Source organism: Rissa tridactyla, chromosome 6 (genome assembly GCF_028500815.1).
Source record: "Rissa tridactyla isolate bRisTri1 chromosome 6, bRisTri1.patW.cur.20221130, whole genome shotgun sequence".
NCBI classification, from domain to species: Eukaryota; Metazoa; Chordata; class Aves; order Charadriiformes; family Laridae; genus Rissa; species Rissa tridactyla.
In genome coordinates, this window is record NC_071471.1 from 51,269,001 (window position 1) to 51,287,221 (window position 18,221).

Genomic DNA, 18,221 nt, shown 5'->3' on the forward strand with positions numbered 1-18,221 from the left:
GACTGTGATCTGTACAGAGTAGTGCCTGATGTCTTCAGGATGACAGCATTTCACTTTTGAGCACAATTTCATTTCCTGAGACTTTCCAAGTAAGCCCATTCACTTGCTTCTCTTAATATTGATCAAGTATGGGTTCTTAGAAAAAAAAAAACCACATGCTATTGACTGCAAACGTATTTTTCTATATAATCTCAGTAATGATCGCTCTTGTCAAAATGTGGGGACCTGAAACTGAGAGGAGCTTACATAGTATGCAGAAATCAAGAGGGTTTTTTATAGTTGTTGTTAGCATGTGAAAATTGCTTCTTTGGCAACTCAAATATGTTATGATTTTTTTTTTATTGTTGCAGAAAGACTTCTAATTTTCAGATTGGCTGCAATCTGCTGTTCTTAGTAGACTTGAGACTCTTGTTCAATTAGTTGGTGATCTGCGGAGGGTTACCTCTTGTGCAATGTTACCCGAGTCTAGGGAGTATGTATTTAGGCTTAATATATTTTAATCTGGGATTGCAAGTACTACTTGGCATAAATCATAATTGTTTTATTATTGTATAGCTTTAATCCAGTTAGAGTAAGGAGCTGTGGTATCCTGGTTATGAATCACCCATCGCACATTTGGTTTCTTTTTTTGTCTTTAATTTTGTACTACTTGGCTTTCTGATACTTGATTTTGACATAATATGAATATTTACATTATTCTTATACAAAGGTACTCATGCCTACCATTGACTGCAGTGGTATAACAATTTAATATTATTTTTAGCTGGGAGTAACGAGATATGCAGAGCACTCTAATGGGGTGAGAGTTGGGATGGGGGGAGGGGTGAAGCTATGCCAGTGTGCTGTCCAAAATTTCCCACCATTTAACTGCAGTATGTGTTGTGTTTTGCACTTGTAGTGTTAGGTAGCTGCTTCTTCAATACTACCCTTACATGGTTGCTGCTGGGTGCTGGCTGAGAGCCACCAGACTTTATATCCGGAATATCAAAGCGGGGCAGGGGAAGCAGGCAGGCCTAGGAAAATAGAATGTTTCAGGAGCTGGCAAAATCACTCTAGAGTAGGTATTGCTTAGCTTTGGGACCATGTAATGAAAGGCACTGTGTAAATGTTAGGTTTGGCTCAGAATGAAAAATTCAACCTTTCTGCCTTCCTCCCTTGTAGAAATGATGAGATAGTGATGCCAGAAGAACAGACGGGCCTGGTGAAGGAAAACTATATCTGGAATGTCCTGCTACATCGTGGTGCCACTGATGAGGGAATATTTCTCCATGTGCCTCCTGGAAGCTATGACCATGATCTCTTCACCATGACATGGGGGCCAACCATTGCAGCACTTTCTTATGTTTTTGACAAGAGCTTAGAAGAAACAATCATCCAGAAGGCTATCTCTGGTTTCAGGTAACTCTTGCATTCATGAAGACCCAGAAGAATTAAAGTGTAGCCATTGTATCCTCTTCGCCTGCTAGAGACATGGCCTCTCTTTGTTGCTGCTTGCTGTTTGGCTTGACTGTTGTGTCGTAATAAATCAAAGTGCCCAGAGTATGTATTTTTAAACTCCAACCTGGTTACATTTAAAAGGCCTACTGACATAGCTCTGCTACCTAGAAGTGAGTGGAAGAAGTCACTCTTAACTTGCACAGTGATGCTGGCAAAAATCCCTGTATATGAACAAAACCTCTCACATGTATGAGGCCATGGCTGTGGCTGAATGGGACAGGGGATATTTTTTCTTTTTTTTTCTTTCCCAGATGACCAATATTCAAAAAACTTGCTATCTGTGAGAAACTGTATTGGAATGATCTTTGGTCATGCTTAAATCCAGACCAAAAGATGCCTTAAGCATAGTTTTAAAGCTCTGTTAATATACTGCTGTAGCCATGATCTCTTGGAAACTAGACCTTCAACACTACCACCAAGCTCAGCAGCTCTCTCTTGTGTCAGGACAGAAGATTAGGTATATTGGCTCAGGTGCAAGCGGTCACTGTTTAGACTCACTTCTTAAAAGTGATCCTTGCATCAGCACAGGCAGATATTAGGATCTGTGGATGAGGATTGAGATTATTTGAGGGATAAGAGTAGACTTCTATGCATCAGCATTCATTATGAGTGGGTGGAGAGGAAGGTCTAAAGTGTCAACAGAGAGGCTCTCAGATTTGCTGTCCTGTAGACAGACTTGTCTGTGATGACTTATTACATTGTTTTCTGTTTTCATCTTTCCCCAGGAAATGTGCAATGATTTCTGCTCACTATGGCCTTAGTGATGTGTTTGACAATCTCATAATTTCTCTCTGCAAGTTTACAGCCCTCAGCAGCGAGGTAAGTTTGTAAGGCGGGGAAAGGAGAATGGCTTTTAGTATATTGGAGCTCTCTTCCTCTGTTAAGCAGTAATATTTGCTTATTTTCATTATCACAGTATCTGTAGATATCTACCAGCCTCTGCCCAGAGTTTTCTGGAGGAAGCAATGAGAAGTGTGTTGTGAAGCAGGACTTCCACAGGACAGGTTCAAATATGCAAAGTTCCTTCTGCTCACTCACAAGTGGCAGTTTTTTGCAGAGCAAAATGCCGTGGTGTAGAAGGGTTTATTCCACCTACTTGATCTGACGAGACTTAAATTTCACTGTGATCAAGACAGTGATCATCCATGATACCAAGCAAGCTTATGCATTTCAGCTATTGCATATTTAATTATAGGGCTTATGCGGTGCCAAGAGGGGCTGTTTTGTGAGCTGTTTTTCCAGAGTGTAAGGGGCTGCGCAGCCACTCAGCATAAAGGGGTTAGAAAAACAAATGCTTTGAATTGTCGGTTGGCGCGTGGAGCCTGGTAATAAGATTGACTGTTGGGCCCACTGTTGGCAAGCCCTAAAGACAGTTTCCATGGATTGTACTGTGAGAAATTGACTAAATTCAAGGTACAGTGGTTGGTGTAAGCTTCTTTTGCCCAAATCTCTTTGTGTGTTGTGGCATCAGCCTGTTTTTCCCCAAGGTGTTTGAAAGACAGTGTGTGGTAGACCATGCTTTGTGCTAAGGAGAAGACAACAGCAACTCATTTAAAAGGTCAGAACTCACAAAGAATCTCACAGCATTGCTCTGAGAACCAGTGCAAGACTCACAGGGAGCAAAATAGAATTGCCAGACATACAAAATAGGGAAACGAGGTCATTCAAGACTGAAAGCATGGGAGTAAAAAGGCCAAGACAGGTGATTTTTTTTCAAATCCCTTGAAGGGATAGCAGAAGGTGAACAAGTCCTGCAAATTAATCCAGAGAATGGAATTAGGGTGCAGGGGAAATGGAATTGTTTGGACTGGGTGTTTTGTATCACTTGGACTCTGGTAGCCTGGTGACAAAGTACCAGGTTGACTATTAAAGACAAAGAAATCCCAAGCGGTGGGGTTGCTTTAGATTCCCTCTTCCTCCACAGCTCACAACAGTAAAGATGAAATGCTTGATCCTCTCCAGGCATACCAGACCTTGCGACTACCAATAGATAACAAGAGCAGAGGAATGTCTGCCGTGAAACAACTGTTTGACACAGATTTACACAGTAGAAGCAACTAGACTAAGCCCTCAGAGGCACTAACTGTTGCCAGCTGCATCCCATCTAGTTGTGAGACTGGAATCTGGAGCAGTCTGAGGCCTGTGTAAATTAAGCAAGCATGTCTTTTGGTGATGACGTAGAATCATGGATTTCTGGATTTGAAGAAGGCTGTGAGTTCTTATCGTTGGCCAGATTCCAAGTACACCAATTACTTTCTGCTGTCCTAAATTCCTCTAAGGCTTGGAGACAATATGACAACTGAACAAATATTTGAGAGACAGTCTGGTGGAAGTGGAGAAGGGGCTGTCTTCAGGGGCTGAGGAGACAAAACAAAGAGCAACTGTTAGAAAGCAAAGGAAGAACATCAAGTGTCACTTAGCTGCTAGTCACTTACCAGGTCACGTCATCCTGGTGATCAGGCATCCTCTCCAAGCACTGGAATTGCTGTGCATGGCTGCTTTGGTTGAAGGAAGAGGAATGGAAAGGAACATGGAGGGAGATTAAGTGATTTAAGAAGAGCGGGTGCCCCGCTTCTTGAACCATAGTTAAGACTCACACTGACTCAGTGTATAAGTAGTAGCAAAACCCCTGTGTGTTTTAATTCAGTGCTTGTGGCTTGTTACCACAGTGCAAAACCAGGTGTATTGGTGTTTGCACTCTGAGGCTTGAGTGATGTATGTATTCATGTGGTTTCCCCATAGCAACAATGATAAAAAGAAATTGCTTGTCACACTTCTGCTGGACTTCCAGATAGGCAATTCTGATGGACTTCACCTCTATATCAAAGACACATTTTGATAATAGTTTTGCCAGCAGTCTGGCTGAAGCACGAGCTAGTTTTTCTGAACTTCGTGTCTGAGATCGGAAGAGACACGTTTTCAGTCCGTCCTATCTCCTGTCCTCTCTCCTTTCTTCGTGAAGCAGTAAGTATGGGTTTTGTCCATGTAAGCAAGAGAATGGCAAAGCCCATCTCTTGGCAAAAGGAACATTGCAATGAGCTTAAATACCTCCAGAAACATGGAGCATGTTATAGTGTCTGGTACTAGCTCACATGGTTGCTGTGTTTTTTCTTGTTTTGGCAGCACACGCTTGGTTCGTTTAAATGACTTATCACTCTTCTTGTATTTTGAAAAGCTGTGAGTTTGTTGAACAGATTATGAGGAATTGTGATCCAGCAATTATTGGCAGAGGCTGTATGTCAGGATACATCACTCTTACTTTGAATCTTGCTGTTAAATAGTGGTAGGAGTAGCTTTGCAAGTCGGTAATGCTTTTGGCCATAGTTTCCTTCTCTAACAGTAAAGCGGAGTAATTGCTGCTTCTAGAGGAGACATGGTACTTTTTGTACAAGGCTTTGATCCTGGATTGAGTTCCCATAGCAGAATAAATTTGTGTTAGTGAGTTTTCAGCAAGCACTTTCAAAATGTTCTGTATTGTTGTTGCTCTTGGAGAGCTTATGTCGAGGTGGTTCAGTGGTTCAGCTTGTATCAGGTAAGCCATCTTGTCCTTGTTTTTGTGCGAAGTGAATATGAGCTGAGGAGTTATCCAAGCATCGTATATAGAATTGTTGTCTTTCCCGCAACCAGTTCTGAACAGTCTGCCCTAATTTGTGTTGAAAAGAAAACATCTCTTGCTGACTGATTGCCACCCACTCTTCTTTCCTGCAGTCTATTGAGAACCTGCCCACTGTTTTTGGAAGTAATTCCAAGGCCCATATTGCAGCAAAGACTGTGTTTCACTTGGCCCATCGCCATGGTGACATTCTGCGGGAGGGCTGGAAAAACATCATGGAGGCCATGCTACAGCTTTTCCGAGCAGAGCTGCTGCCCAAGGCCATGGTGGAGGTAATAATAGCCGGCCCATGGGTAATTGAAGAGTAGGGGAGTGGGAAGCTGGCTTTTCATGGAACCAGTTCAAAGAGGAGGGGAGCTCTCTTGCAAAAGCCTGGCTTGGGTGAAGTATGTACAGAGCTAGAAAGCCTGCAAAAGTGTAGTGTTTGGGTTATGTGCAGGCTCCAGCTTCTGTCATAGGGCTTTGGGGTTTTTTTCTCATTTTACTTTTTTTTGGATTTGAGAAATCCCAGCATTCATTTTACTTGAACAGATTTTGAATATTGTGCAGAAGAGGAACATGCTTATAGGCATGAAGTATTAGAGCATGGCATTGGTATGGCCAGATGGGGGTGACGCTTTACTGAAGGGGTGAGAGGGTGAAGAGCTGGGGTACGCATGGGCGGTTGGGTGTAGTGTTTCATTGCCAAGTGAAACATTACAGGGTTGTAGGGGAAGGCTACAAAGAAGTAGACAATTGATCATATACATGTTCTGGTCTGTGTTCCAGGTCGAAGACTTTGTGGATCCTAATGGCAAAATCTATCTGCAACGTGAGGAGACACCATCTAACCGGTGAGCGGTGTAGATGGCCCAGGCAGTCCCTTTTGTACCAAAGCTGGAGGATAACATGATTTCTTGTTTTCTCACTGATGCTGTTGTCTTCCGATTTGCAGTGGTGAATCTACAGTCCTGAGTTTTGTTAGTTGGCTCACCCTCAGTGGGACGGAGCAATCTGGTATGAGAGGGCCATCTACAGAGACACAAGAGGCAAAGCGAATGGCTTTGGAATGCATAAAGGTAACTTACGGGCTGTAAAAGAACCTGCTTTTGTTCATGGTGACAGTACTATGTGGATAACAGGCAACAGAAGCATAAATATGCATGCTTCTAAGCAATATTGCAGGTTCCAGAGGACTTGGGAATTGTAAGAAACTATGGAGGAGCATATCTGCATTTACAGCTAAAGGGTCTTATGTGCTGTTACGCACAAATGTAGTAACACATGAAAACAGGAACGGTTTCCTGCAAGAGGCTGGGATCTACCCTTGGCATCACAGTCCAGTAATTGAAGACAAATTAACAAATTCTCAAATGACTAATCTTTTCCAAGACAGTGTTAAGGTGTAGGGTGCCAACAAAAGATGAACATGGGTTTTCAGCAGTGTATGGATAGAGGAGTTATCTGTTAAAATCTGTCTAGCACAGATCAGGTCTGTAAAAGGTAATAGATGTTAAAGGAATGAACTAGCTGGCAGGAGTTTTCCTCCAGGTAAAGCCACTATCTGTATCTTTCCCGGGAATGAGCTTTGTTTCTGGAGGATCTGTTTGTATGCCTTCCCCATCCCCCAGATGCATAGTCCTCTTTTCTGTCTTTTGCAGCAATGTGATCCCGAGAAGTTGATCACGGAAAGCAAATTCCTCCAACTTGAATCCCTCCAGGAACTCATGAAGGTGAGAGAGAGATTGGACTGGTGATAGAACTAGTGTGCTATGCATGATCGTGGATACATGCTGTATACTTGCCTAGCTCCTCTGTCCCCAAAGGAGGTCTTGGACCTACTTGGGAAATGAAACTGGTCATTAGTTCAGTCGTTACATGTAACTTCTGTGCTGGCAGCCACAATTGCTTTAGTAGTAGAGGAAGTCATTAAATTGTGGAATGCGTTCTAAAAACCTTGAGGAGGTCATGGTAAGTGTTTGAAAATATGTGTAGCTCTGTGTTAGGACCTTAAGGTTATACTTTTTCATCTTTTCTGGTTTGCTGGGTGCCTAATGAGAACATTCTAAAAGGCTGCTTCAGAGGCAAGAGCCGTACAGAAATATTTGACTGTGTGCCCCTAGGTAGTGTGGTACCTGGCTGCTGTGGGAGACCTAATAAGGCTGTACTCGCTATCCTAGAGAAGCTCATCTCCCAGGATGGTTACTTACCTGGTTCTGGTAGTGGCTTCTCAGGCTAGTGTGAGTTTGAGACCACTCCAGGGTGTGTCTGGCTGTGAATCTGGCTGCTGATCACCATTTCCAAAAGCAAATCGTGCAACCCTTGCAGGGATGCTGCGTGGGCTGGCAGTGCATGTTGTCCCATTTCATGGCTCCTTAAAGCGCAAGTGCCTTTCCCTTCAGGCTGCTGTAATTGCAATTCACTGGCTTCATCAATAGGGAGCATGTTGAGGAAGGGTTTGTTTATTAAGGCTTGCTGCAGAGGTTCAGAAGAATAGGTATTGAGTTTCAAAGTAAAGTTAAGTGAGTAAACCTCAAAGAACAATACTTAAAACAGCTAAAGCAGAACTTGCTGTTTGTATCAGACAAAGACCACTATGTTGCTGGCCCACATGGACCAGCCGTGACACAGTTTTTGTCTGCCGTCTCAGTTCCGGGGAACATTTTCCTCTTATCTCTATGTCAAGAATTTTCCCTTCGTATGCAAGCTAATGGCTTAAGAGGAATAGTTACAGTATTTGTAGTCATTCCTAAGTATGTCTGTCTTTTCTGTGCTTCACATACTCTTAGCAAGAAGCTGCTGGCTTTCAGAATTCCTTTCCATCTGAGAGACTTTGTCAGAGTTTAACATCTTTTAAGTTCATATTGCATCTTGCATAATAATAAAAAAAAATAATTTTCCATATATTTAGCTTGACCTTTATCCAGTGCATTTTTGATAGACTACGCATGACCTCACTGGACAGTAGAGTGCAGTTTTGCACAGACTCAAAGCATTCTGTTGGTCCTTACTTGTTGGTCCCCCAGTTTTGGGGACTTGTGATTCACAAACATTTCCTTGCTTTTCTAGGCTCTAATCTCTGTGACTCCTGATGAAGAGACATATGATGAAGAGGATGCTGCCTTCTGCTTGGAGATGCTTCTGAGGATTGTGCTAGAGAATAGGTATGACCTTGAAATACATGCAGATTCATTGTAAATGTCCCTGCTTTACTGCAGCTGCGGCCTGGGTGCAGGGAATGAGTTCCTTATGTGCTTGATTTGCCAGCTGAAGCAGCATGTGGCTGTAATTTCAGGGCTTAGCAATTCCACTCTTGCATGTGCAAACAGAGGGGCTATTCACGCACGAATTATTGCTCCATATCTTGAGACTTGGAGAACATAAACTCTGGAGGGAGAATTCTCCCACCTGATTGCTTCGCAAGTAATGAAGTAAATAAGAAAATTGATGGCTTTGTTGTTTCTATGTGTATGTTCTTGTATCTCCTGGCTGGAGTTTTGCATTGAAATGAAGAAATACTGGGTTCTCTAGAGTTCTGGGAGAGGTAGCTGGATCCTGCATGTCTCATCTCCTTTCATCCTACCCTTTCCCTCCTCCCTGTTGTGGCTAGGGACCGTGTGACCTGTGTCTGGCAAACTGTCCGAGACCATCTCTATCATCTCTGTGTCCATGCGGTGGAGTTCTGCTTCTTGGTGGAGAGGGCAGTGGTGGGGCTGCTGAGACTGGCGATTCGGCTCCTTCGTCGGGAAGAAATCAGTGCGCAGGTAAAGGTTTTTTGTAAGTCAGTTACTGGGGTTTTGTGGCTACACCTGCCACCACAGGAAGCCAATTGCTGTTGGATGAACCCACATTTAACCTGTCTGTGCTTCACGTAACAATAAACAGCAGTTGTAAGTAGCTCTAAATAAATGGAGAATGGAGTGTAAATACTAGGATCTGATATTCTTGTCTCCTTCTCTGGCCAGGTTCTCCTCTCATTACGTATCCTGCTCATGATGAAGCCAAATGTGCTGTCCAGAGTTAGCCATGAGGTTGCCTATGGCCTTCATGAACTCCTGAAGACCAATGCTGCTAACATTCACTCCGGGGATGACTGGTACACACTCTTCACCCTCCTGGAGTGTATTGGGTCTGGGGTGAAGCCGCCTGCAGCCCTGCAGGTTACAGCAAGGGCAGATAATGACACAGGTAAGACAGGCCAGCTTTTGCTAGGAAATCTGATGCCTGCCTGCCAGATAAGCAGCTGCTTCCTCAAGCTTTTCAATTAGCAAAGGGGGCTGCAAGAAAACAAAGCTGATATTAAACTACATTAGCAAGATTAAAGACCAGCACCTGCTGTTCACTCCTACCCCATGGTCTGTCCCTGTCTCTACTTTGCCATCTCTTCCTACTCAGTGAGCAGTAGTCCAGGTGCTAGTCCCTGGGGGAGCAGTGGAAGGAAAACTGATATCAGTTGTAGCAGCTGTAGAAGGTCTTTGCTCTACCCAAGGAGCATTTTCTGCTGGTTGTGCTCTGGTGCCTTGGGTAATATAGCCTTAATCTCTCATCTGGGTGTGTAATGTAAACTCAGCTGTTGTTCCTGTCATACTTGCTTCCTTTGTGGGACTGATTCCTTTCTGTCCCCATTTTAAGGATCCCATAAAGGGAGTTGTTCTTAAAAAATCTGTTTCCAAATCCATTTGTGTTCAGAGTGCCCGAACCATTCCCACAAGACCAACCCACTATTTCCCACTTTTCTTGACCGTGTTAGAAAGACAGTCTTTTCAGCAGACTGTTCCTGTTTTGCTTTAGCCAGCTGGCAGTGTATTTGAGGCTGACAGCTTCAGACTTTTAAAGCAAACAGCAAGGAAAGACTCTTCCAGAAGCCTTTGTTTTCCTCTTTGCTTTTCTAGAGCTTCCTTGCTACGTCCTGATGCTTTGTGCTATAGACAGATGGGAGAAACCTGACTTTGCAAAACCCCTCTGGCCTTTGCCTTCTGGGCTAATGCTGGGCTTTCTCCCATCTCTCTTTTTTTGTTTTGTTTTGTTTGGTTTGGTTTTTTTTAAGTGCTTTTGTCTTTGCTGATTGAGCAAACTACTTGACTGTGGCACCTTGCACATCAGAATGTTAGCTCTCTTTACCTGCTTCTGAAAATGGTGCACTGTGTTCACAGCAAATCTCTCTCTCTGCTGGTGAGCTTCTAGATAATGTTGAATTATTGAGAAAATGAATTTTGGCTTCTAAATAACATTATATTAGTAGCTTAAATTTGGCCCTTTCTAAGATTTCTGTGCTTGGGACATGTGAAATTTAAGGTTATCCTAAAGCTTGGGAAGGTAGATCTCACAGGTGTGGAACATGCTAATGTAGATTGCTGTTCATGAGAGAGACTTTACCAGTATTAGTGTGGAGCTGAATGACCCTAGAGGCCCAACATGAGTCATGTCATTGCATGTTGTGCTTTTTTTTGGAGTTGTCTTGGCTGAACCTAACACCTCCAGTTGTTCTTAAAGTGTGTGATACATCTGATTCTTCCCCCAGAGTCAAAGCATTGGACTTCCTGCCCTTTAAAATCCACAGTGAGCTTGACAAGTGACATAGCAGAGGGTGGAAAGCCCCTTCCCTTTGAAGGGAAAAGCCAAACATACCTACAGGGGAGAAACAGTGTCAAAGATCTGTGTTTCCTGTTGTCTCCTGTGCGTGCTCCTGTCATAGTTGTTCTTCCTCTCACAGGAGGAGAGGCCTGTCTCAGTTTCTTTCAGGGCCCACTGATGGTTCCTAGCTGATGCTGATCTGACTAAATCTGGATTGCTTCTCCCTTATCCACAGCTACTCTTCCAAGTTCTTGACTTGGCTTTGATCTAAACCCCATGCCTTTTGTCTTGAAGGTGCTCAGTCGGACAGCGAGGTCTCCTCCTCCTGTCATCCAAGTGACATGAGCCTGGACCGTGGCTACACCTCTGATTCAGAGGTGTACACAGACCACGGGAAGCCAGGCAAGATGCATCGCTCGGTGACAGATGTGGATGTCGTGAACAGTGGCTGGCTAGTGGTGAGTAGCCAACGGGTTTCTGGTGCCTGAAGAAGACTACTCCTAGCATGGTTGTGGGCAGAAGGTGTGGTAGGGAGAGAAAGAATAAGACAGTAGTAACGAGAGCTAAGAGGAGGTGACAGTGTAAAGGGAGGCTGGGGAGGAGATGCAGATGGAGAGGAGAAAGCTTGGAGGCAAATGAGGAAGAAAGGGAAATGGATCCTACAGAAACATTACCTGCTGGCTTCAGAAGAAAGGCCCTTTCAGTGTGTGCTTGTTGTGCTACCCTCTTGCTGTGCCCTGCAGGTGGGGAAAGATGACATCGACACCTCCAGATCCACAGCTGGGCTCAGCAGGCTGGGGCCATCTCCTCTTGTCAACCAGTACAGCCTGACTGTGGGGCTGGATTTGGGCCCACATGACACGAAGTCTCTCATGAAGTGCGTAGAGTCCTTGTCCTTCATTGTGCGAGATGCTGCCCATGTCACACCTGAGAACTTTGAGCTCTGTGTCAAAACCATCCGTATCTTTGTGGAGGCAAGCCTGAATGGCGGTAAGATGGCCCTTGGTTTGACAATCAGGATTGGGGTTGGTGTAGCCAGTCAGCAAGAAGTGTGGGGTATACTGTCAGGGAACAAGTCCCCAACCCCCAGACAATGGTCTGCTGGGAGAAAAGCGTCCTGGCTCCTGCTGGCAGCAGAGACCTTATTCTTATCCCTCTCTTTGGGATGGAGGGGAGGTCTGGATCTGATGTGGAGGTAGCAGTATCAGCTGTTGCTGAAGGCTGTTCCTGAGGGGTGCTGGGTACTTCTTCAAGCGGGTACTTGCCATTTCACAGGACAGGGCCCTCCACTAGGGATATCAAAAGGTGGCTGCTCTGTGTGTTGAAAGGAAGAAAATTTTGTGGTGTGTATATGGTATGTTGCTGCCTTTCTAGGTTACAAGTCCCAGGAGAAGAGGGGGAAGAGCCACAGGTATGACAGTAAATCCAGTCGGTTAAAAAAAAAGCCAAAGGAGAGCTCCACACGGCGATCACGGGTCTTGAGCCAGCACCAGGCGCACACACACAGTGATGAGGACGAGGATGAGAGCATCCCTGCCAGCTACCACACTGTGTCTTTACAGGTTAGTCAGGACGTAAGTATAGCAAGGATTTCCTCCTCTCCTTTCCCATATGCAGGGCTTTGCTAGGGAGTCACTGGGATTCTTCATGGGGCAAGGGGGGACTGCATCCTGGGTTAGTGGGCCCTGGCTGGCAGAGGGTGGCTCTGGTGGCAGTGTGTGGCTCTGCAGTGAAAGAGGAAGACTGCAATTTGAACAGGCAAAAGCAGAATAGCAGCGGAGAGAGAAGTCCTCTGATAAGCAAGGACGGTGGGGTCTGGAGCTGTGAGTCACTGTAATAGGTAAGATGGATGTGGATCAAGGGCATTTGGAGGCATGAGGTTCATGACGGATTAGTGGGGAATCAAAGCTTGTGGAGAGGGGAAAGCCCTGTGGGCTGAGGCACTGGGATTTCAAGTACAGAGGACTGGGATGAGGGAGTCATTTCTGTCTCCAGCTGGTACTTCAAAGGTGTGAAGGCACAAGCCTGCAGACTGCCAGGCTGTTGGGCCTCAGTTCAGTACTAAAGTGACTAGAATGCTGTCATTTGCCCATACAGAGCTGTCCTGAGGGAGTTCTGCTTGTGCTTACTGCTTTTTTTTTTTTAATAAAAAAAATTGCAGAGTTATCCCTGGACAGCTGAATCACTAGGGCACAGACAGCAGGGCCTGACACCGTCTCTATAGCTATACGTGGTTATGTACGTACAGGAAGCGGGCTTGAGTAGCTGTGAGCCTTATAGCATTGGTTTGGGGAAGAGCAGAGACCAGGGTTGCTTCAAAAATTTAACTCCTGTGTGTTGCTTAATGTGATGTTTGACTTGCAGCTCCTGGACCTCATGCACACCTTGCACACACGAGCGGCCACCATCTACAGCTCCTGGGCAGAGGAGCAACGCCATCTAGAGACAATAGGGAGGAAAATCGAAGCAGATTCCCGAACACTGTGGTCCAACTGCTGGTGTCCTTTGCTACAGGGTAAAGCCATCCTCTTGTGATGAGACTGAGCAGAGACGCTTTCAAAATAATGCCAGTATTCAGGAAAGTTGAGGAGCCAAGAACTAACTGCAGAAAGCAGGCAGAGGTTGTTTTTAGGATCCGCTTGGATTGGATCTTGAAAGGTTATCTTTAGCATGAGTTAGGTGCCAGCTTGCTTCTGGACCTGACAGTAGATTCCCAGTCTGTGGTCTGGAACAAGTATAATCTTTTTTCGATTTTTTGAGGGTTTTTTTTCTACTTTTTTGCCCAGAAAGTGTTTGACCTTCATTAGACTTTCCATCCTAGACTGGGGAAGCAGGGGTATGACACTTTCCCTGTGGGCTTTGCCCTGAATCCCTCTCTTGCAGGTATTGCCTGGCTGTGCTGTGATGCCCGACGCCAGGTACGGATGCAGGCACTCACTTACTTGCAGCGGGCCCTTCTGGTACATGACCTGCAGGCTCTGGATGCCCTGGAATGGGAGTCCTGTTTCAACAAGGTAACCTCCTGGCTGGGCTGGGCATGTAGGCAGAACAGCATTGTCATGAAGAGCAAAGCTGTGTGCAGGAGTGTCAGAATGATGTCCTACTTCAGTACTGTCTTCTTGAGCAACTTGTTCACCACAACAGACATGGCATCCCCTACTCTGATCCTGGGAAAGGTTTCTCTTTGCTTAGGCTTCTGACAGAGCCTCTTGGAGTATGGAAATTAATTCACTCATTTCCACTTCCCATTGTTTCTCCCATGCTCTCTGCCTAGAAGCCACCAGTCGCAAAAGCCAGCTCCTTCCTGTAAGGCTGACTATGCAAATCTCATCAGTCATTTTTCAGCTCTGACATATCAGTGTGTCTGATCCTACAGGTGCTGTTCCCTCTGCTAACCAAGCTACTCGAGAACATCAGCCCAGCTGATGTTGGTGGGATGGAAGAAACTAGGATGAGAGCCTCAACGCTACTCTCCAAGGTGAGCACGCTTCTGCTGCTTGAAAGCTCAGGGGAAACTGTGTGCTTCAAGAAAACCAAACTGTTTGCTGTATTAGCTTCTCAGGATCTCTGATCTGGATAGATGTCACTTTGCTAGTTTGACTGTCTTGAGTGCTGGGCTTTTCCACCACCTTCTGCTGTTGGGACGTGCCTTCTTTCCAGAATTGTCTACATGATCCTGACCTTCAGAAAAGTTGTCAGGAATGAGTTTGTGACTTTATGAAGGATGGAGAGAAAAGTATTTCACCCGACATTAGTTGAAGATGGCCTGTTCTAGTGGTGAAATGATGCATGTCACAAAGCGATAGTACTGACCTAAAGCAGAGAATCTGGAAGGGTTGGAAGACATGGTGACGCAGCGTGCAGTGGCCTCATGCAAAGGAGACAAGATTGACTCCTCTATATATGCAGCTCAGAAGAGTGGAGGCTGCTGGTGTCCTCAGGCCGGGCCTGTGCACGCTCCTAGTCTGCCACAAGGAGGGGGAATTCCAGATTTGCAAGACTGGCTTATCAAGCTATGAGCAGCAGTTCTGGTACTACTTGTTGACAGTAGTCGTGTTTTTTGTTGTAGGTATTCCTACAGCATCTCTCCCCGCTGCTCTCACTGACCACCTTTGCTGCCCTGTGGCTGACAATCCTGGACTTTATGGACAAATACATGCATGCTGGCTCCAGTGACTTACTGGTAAGTGATGCTGCTGAAGTGCTTTGAACAACCATTCATCGCTTTTAACATTCTAAACTTGAAACGTGTTTTGGTTTGGTTTGCTGGGGTTTTTTTACACTTTTAATCCTTCCCAAACCATTTTGTTCCATGGTCTCTCCCCTTGGCTGCTGTTTCCAAGGCAGCCCATCAGCTGTTTTGAGATTGTGTTCATTACTATATGTCCATTCTCTGTGTCCTGAGGAGTGTCTCTGGTTACAGCTGGAGGCCATCCCAGAGTCTCTGAAGAATATGCTGCTTGTAATGGATACGGCTGGAATATTTCACAGTGCTGATTCACGGACGGGATACTCAGATCTCTGGGAGATCACCTGGGAACGGATTGACTGTTTCTTACCTAGGCTGCGGGATGAGCTCTTCAAACAGGCGGTCATCCAAGGTACGAGGAGCTGAGAAACCTTAAGAAAACAGGTCTTGGACCCAGTGCTTGCACCTTGTCCAGTACCCAGCAGCCATAGTGCCCAGATACTGATGAAATGATAGTTGCAGGAGGCTGCTGGAGGTTGGCAAAAGGAGAGAGCAAACTGGTGTGTGGACTCACCGCTTGTTTTGTTTTCCTAGATCCTGTCCCCAGCATACCAGTGGAGCAGCAGCATCAGAAATCAATAGTGTCTGCCCTGCCCTCTTCTCCTGTGGGGGATGTGAGACCAGGCACCCACCTGGCTCCTTTGGAGAAGCCCTGTGAACTGGGTGCCAGTGGTGAGTCCCATTTTCTTCTCTCGGGAATCATCTTCCCAGCATGGTGGCGTGGATCTGCTTTTCCTTGGTTTAGTGTGGTCTACAGTGACCAGGCCTCTGGTGTTGTGGAACTGTTGTGCTTCCAAATGGATAGGTTGTGGCCTTCTTGCTGAGGTTATTGGGGTGGGCAGAGGTTGGGGCAGAATGCCTGTGATCAGCACCTGCTCCTCAGGGTGTCGTAGGAACGTATGTGGAAGGGGCAAACCTGAAGAGGCCCCTGAGTTGATCCTCAGTCCTGCTTAGCTTTCAGCTGAAAGATGACTGTGTCAGGGCATGTGTAAGGATGTATTTTGTCTTTTCCTTTTTCCAGAGTCTGAGCGAGCCGCTGCACCTGCCTCACCCACCATCAGCACCTCTGCCTCTCCTTCTTTCCCAGCCTCAGCTCCTACAAAGACAAGCCCCGTTACAGACATACCTCCTGCGACAGCACAGCCGCCACTCATCCTGCAGCCTCTTGCCTCTCCCCTGCAGGTTGGGGTGCCACCTATGACTCTGCCAATCATTCTCAACCCAGCCCTAATTGAAGCCACCTCTCCTGTGCCCCTCTTAGCTACTCCACGGCCCACTGACCCCTTGACAACCTCTGAAGTCAATTAGTTTGAGGGTGTCTGAGAACTGTCTGCTGAGGAAGCTGTGTGGGTGGAGGATGCTGGCCGAATGTTCTCTGGTAGCGGGGCGTGTTTGTTTTAGAAGATGATGCTAACCTGAGCTGAAGGGCTGCTGCCACAATTCCCCTGGAGCACATCACATTCTGCTCCCTTCCTGTGGCAACCATCTAGAAATCCGCCTAGAAATCCCTGTCTTCTCGGAGGGGGTACCCAGTTCCACTGACCACTCTCCTTCACAATCTCAGGGGCCAGGCAATGCCCACACCCAGCAGCCTGGGACCAAGCTGCCACCAGTTCATCTGGTGAAGAGGGAAAAGTCTTTGATGTCACACCAGAGAGGGGCTACAGTACAGGACTGTGTCTCAGACTATTCAGTCCACTCCCTGGACAATTCCCCAGCCATTCCTTAGCTTTCCTGCCCATGCTTCTGGTTGCACTGCTTTGTTTGGGCTCTGGGCACGCCTGGGTTCAGCAGGTTGAGAATTTTGTGTAGAAATGTGGATTGCTTACAGTGCAGCACTCAGCTTGCTACACAGGGCTTCTTGTCTGCTGTAGCCACATGCTTTCCTTCTGCAACACGGATCACAGCAATCCCCATGCCAGATAGGGAGGAGGCAGCTGGGGAGTTTGGTAGGGGCAGCACCGCTTTCCTCCCTCCTCCCGTAAATGTAATGAGGCTTTCTGGTTGGAGAGAGCAAACTGAGAAGGCTCTGCCTAGTTGAGGAGATGAGAAGGAAATGCAGAGTCCTGCAAGCTGAGAGCAGAGCATTGTGGCCATCTCTCAAACAGCGCCTGGGGGGCCACTCCCTGTCTTGTCCACCACTCGCTACGTTGGCCTCTTGGTGTCCAGCCCTATTCCTTAGGAGAACATCCTCTTCAGCTAGAGAAGATGTGGGAATCTGTGGCACCTGCTGACAGACGCCCAGCAAGTCTGCTGTGCTTTCTCTTGGAAGCTCTGCAGAGATTGCACCCTTCTGCATCTTCTAGTTGTTGGGAGCCCACCACCTCCTCATCTAGAACACCCCTCCAGCTGAGGCCCTGGTAGTCACTCTTGTGCTTCTGCCTTGCAGCAAGGATGTCCTGCTCTTCCACCCCCTCATGCCCAGAGCAAAGCTGGCTGCCTGGCAAGCGCTGCATCTCCGTTCTTCCTCCTCTCTCCATTAGTTGTCTAAATTCTCAATAATACCAATCTCAGAAATCCCACTGGTGACTGGGAGGGGCATGGGCATGACTCCAAGCCAGTGTATACTGTACTGAGAGGAACCTGCGGTTGGGGTGGGAGTACAACCAGTGTACATATAGAGTAAATGGCTACAAATCCAATGGACTTTTTACAGTGTAATAAATACATCCTGTAAATGAATGCTCCAGTGTTGCGCTCCTTTTCTGTCATGGTTCTGCAGCTCAGAGCTTTGGGAAGAGAGGAGTTTAGTTGTCAAGGTGCTGTGCCCAGGTACCAGCCCCCCGGCTCCATACCTCAGGATCCTCCAACAGAGTGCTCTTGCCTGTGGGGAGCACGGAGGGACTTGCCCTAACTTGGGGGGGGGGCTGCAGTGGAGGTTGGCCGTCAAGGGGCTAAGCAGAAATTATTCGCATCACGGGCAAAGCAGAGCTGTAACAGCTGGATTGCTCTTGCTTCTGGCAAGAAGTGTCGGCTGTAAAATTTCTGGTGTTACGTTGGTGTGTGCTCATGCGCTGCCGGGACTGAGGGCAGAGCAGGTGCCCTGCAGCGTCTCGGCACGCAGCCAGCACACAGACTTTGGTGACAACCTGGCTGACTTGGGAGAAAGGAGCATTTTCTGTCTGATGAGGAAGAAATCCTCATTTCCACTGACGGGACTCAGTCTTGGAGGGCATGTGAGAGACCCTGGGCTCTTCCAGGGCTAGTGCTTGCCATGGGTATGGGCAACCACACATACTTCCCTCCTGATATTTTCTACTTTGTCTTGTGGCAAGATCCGTGCCGTGCCACAGTGTCCTTAGAGCTGTG

General features: G+C 46.5%; 1 protein-coding gene across 6 annotated transcripts in view; it reads left to right on the forward strand.

Moving 5' to 3' along the window:
• Positions 1-17,595, forward strand: part of GBF1 (golgi brefeldin A resistant guanine nucleotide exchange factor 1) — a 108,344-nt gene extending 90,749 nt beyond the window's left edge. For 4 of the 6 annotated variants that reach the window (XM_054205810.1, XM_054205813.1, XM_054205814.1 and 1 more), the window contains 19 exons: positions 1,162-1,398; positions 2,223-2,316; positions 5,206-5,382; positions 5,879-5,943; positions 6,045-6,168; positions 6,751-6,822; positions 8,159-8,253; positions 8,700-8,853; positions 9,055-9,277; positions 10,958-11,121; positions 11,407-11,653; positions 12,038-12,237; positions 13,028-13,178; positions 13,547-13,677; positions 14,040-14,141; positions 14,733-14,846; positions 15,087-15,264; positions 15,447-15,584; positions 15,934-17,595. In XM_054205810.1, the coding sequence (XP_054061785.1) occupies positions 1,162-1,398; positions 2,223-2,316; positions 5,206-5,382; positions 5,879-5,943; positions 6,045-6,168; positions 6,751-6,822; positions 8,159-8,253; positions 8,700-8,853; positions 9,055-9,277; positions 10,958-11,121; positions 11,407-11,653; positions 12,038-12,237; positions 13,028-13,178; positions 13,547-13,677; positions 14,040-14,141; positions 14,733-14,846; positions 15,087-15,264; positions 15,447-15,584; positions 15,934-16,220 (2,953 nt within the window). In that variant the 3' untranslated portion in view covers positions 16,221-17,595. The remainder of the gene's footprint in view (positions 1-1,161; positions 1,399-2,222; positions 2,317-5,205; positions 5,383-5,878; positions 5,944-6,044; positions 6,169-6,750; positions 6,823-8,158; positions 8,254-8,699; positions 8,854-9,054; positions 9,278-10,957; positions 11,122-11,406; positions 11,654-12,037; positions 12,238-13,027; positions 13,179-13,546; positions 13,678-14,039; positions 14,142-14,732; positions 14,847-15,086; positions 15,265-15,446; positions 15,585-15,933) is intronic. The other 2 variants (XM_054205811.1, XM_054205815.1) reach the window with 1 other exon arrangement.
• The last annotated feature ends 626 nt before the right edge of the window (positions 17,596-18,221 follow it).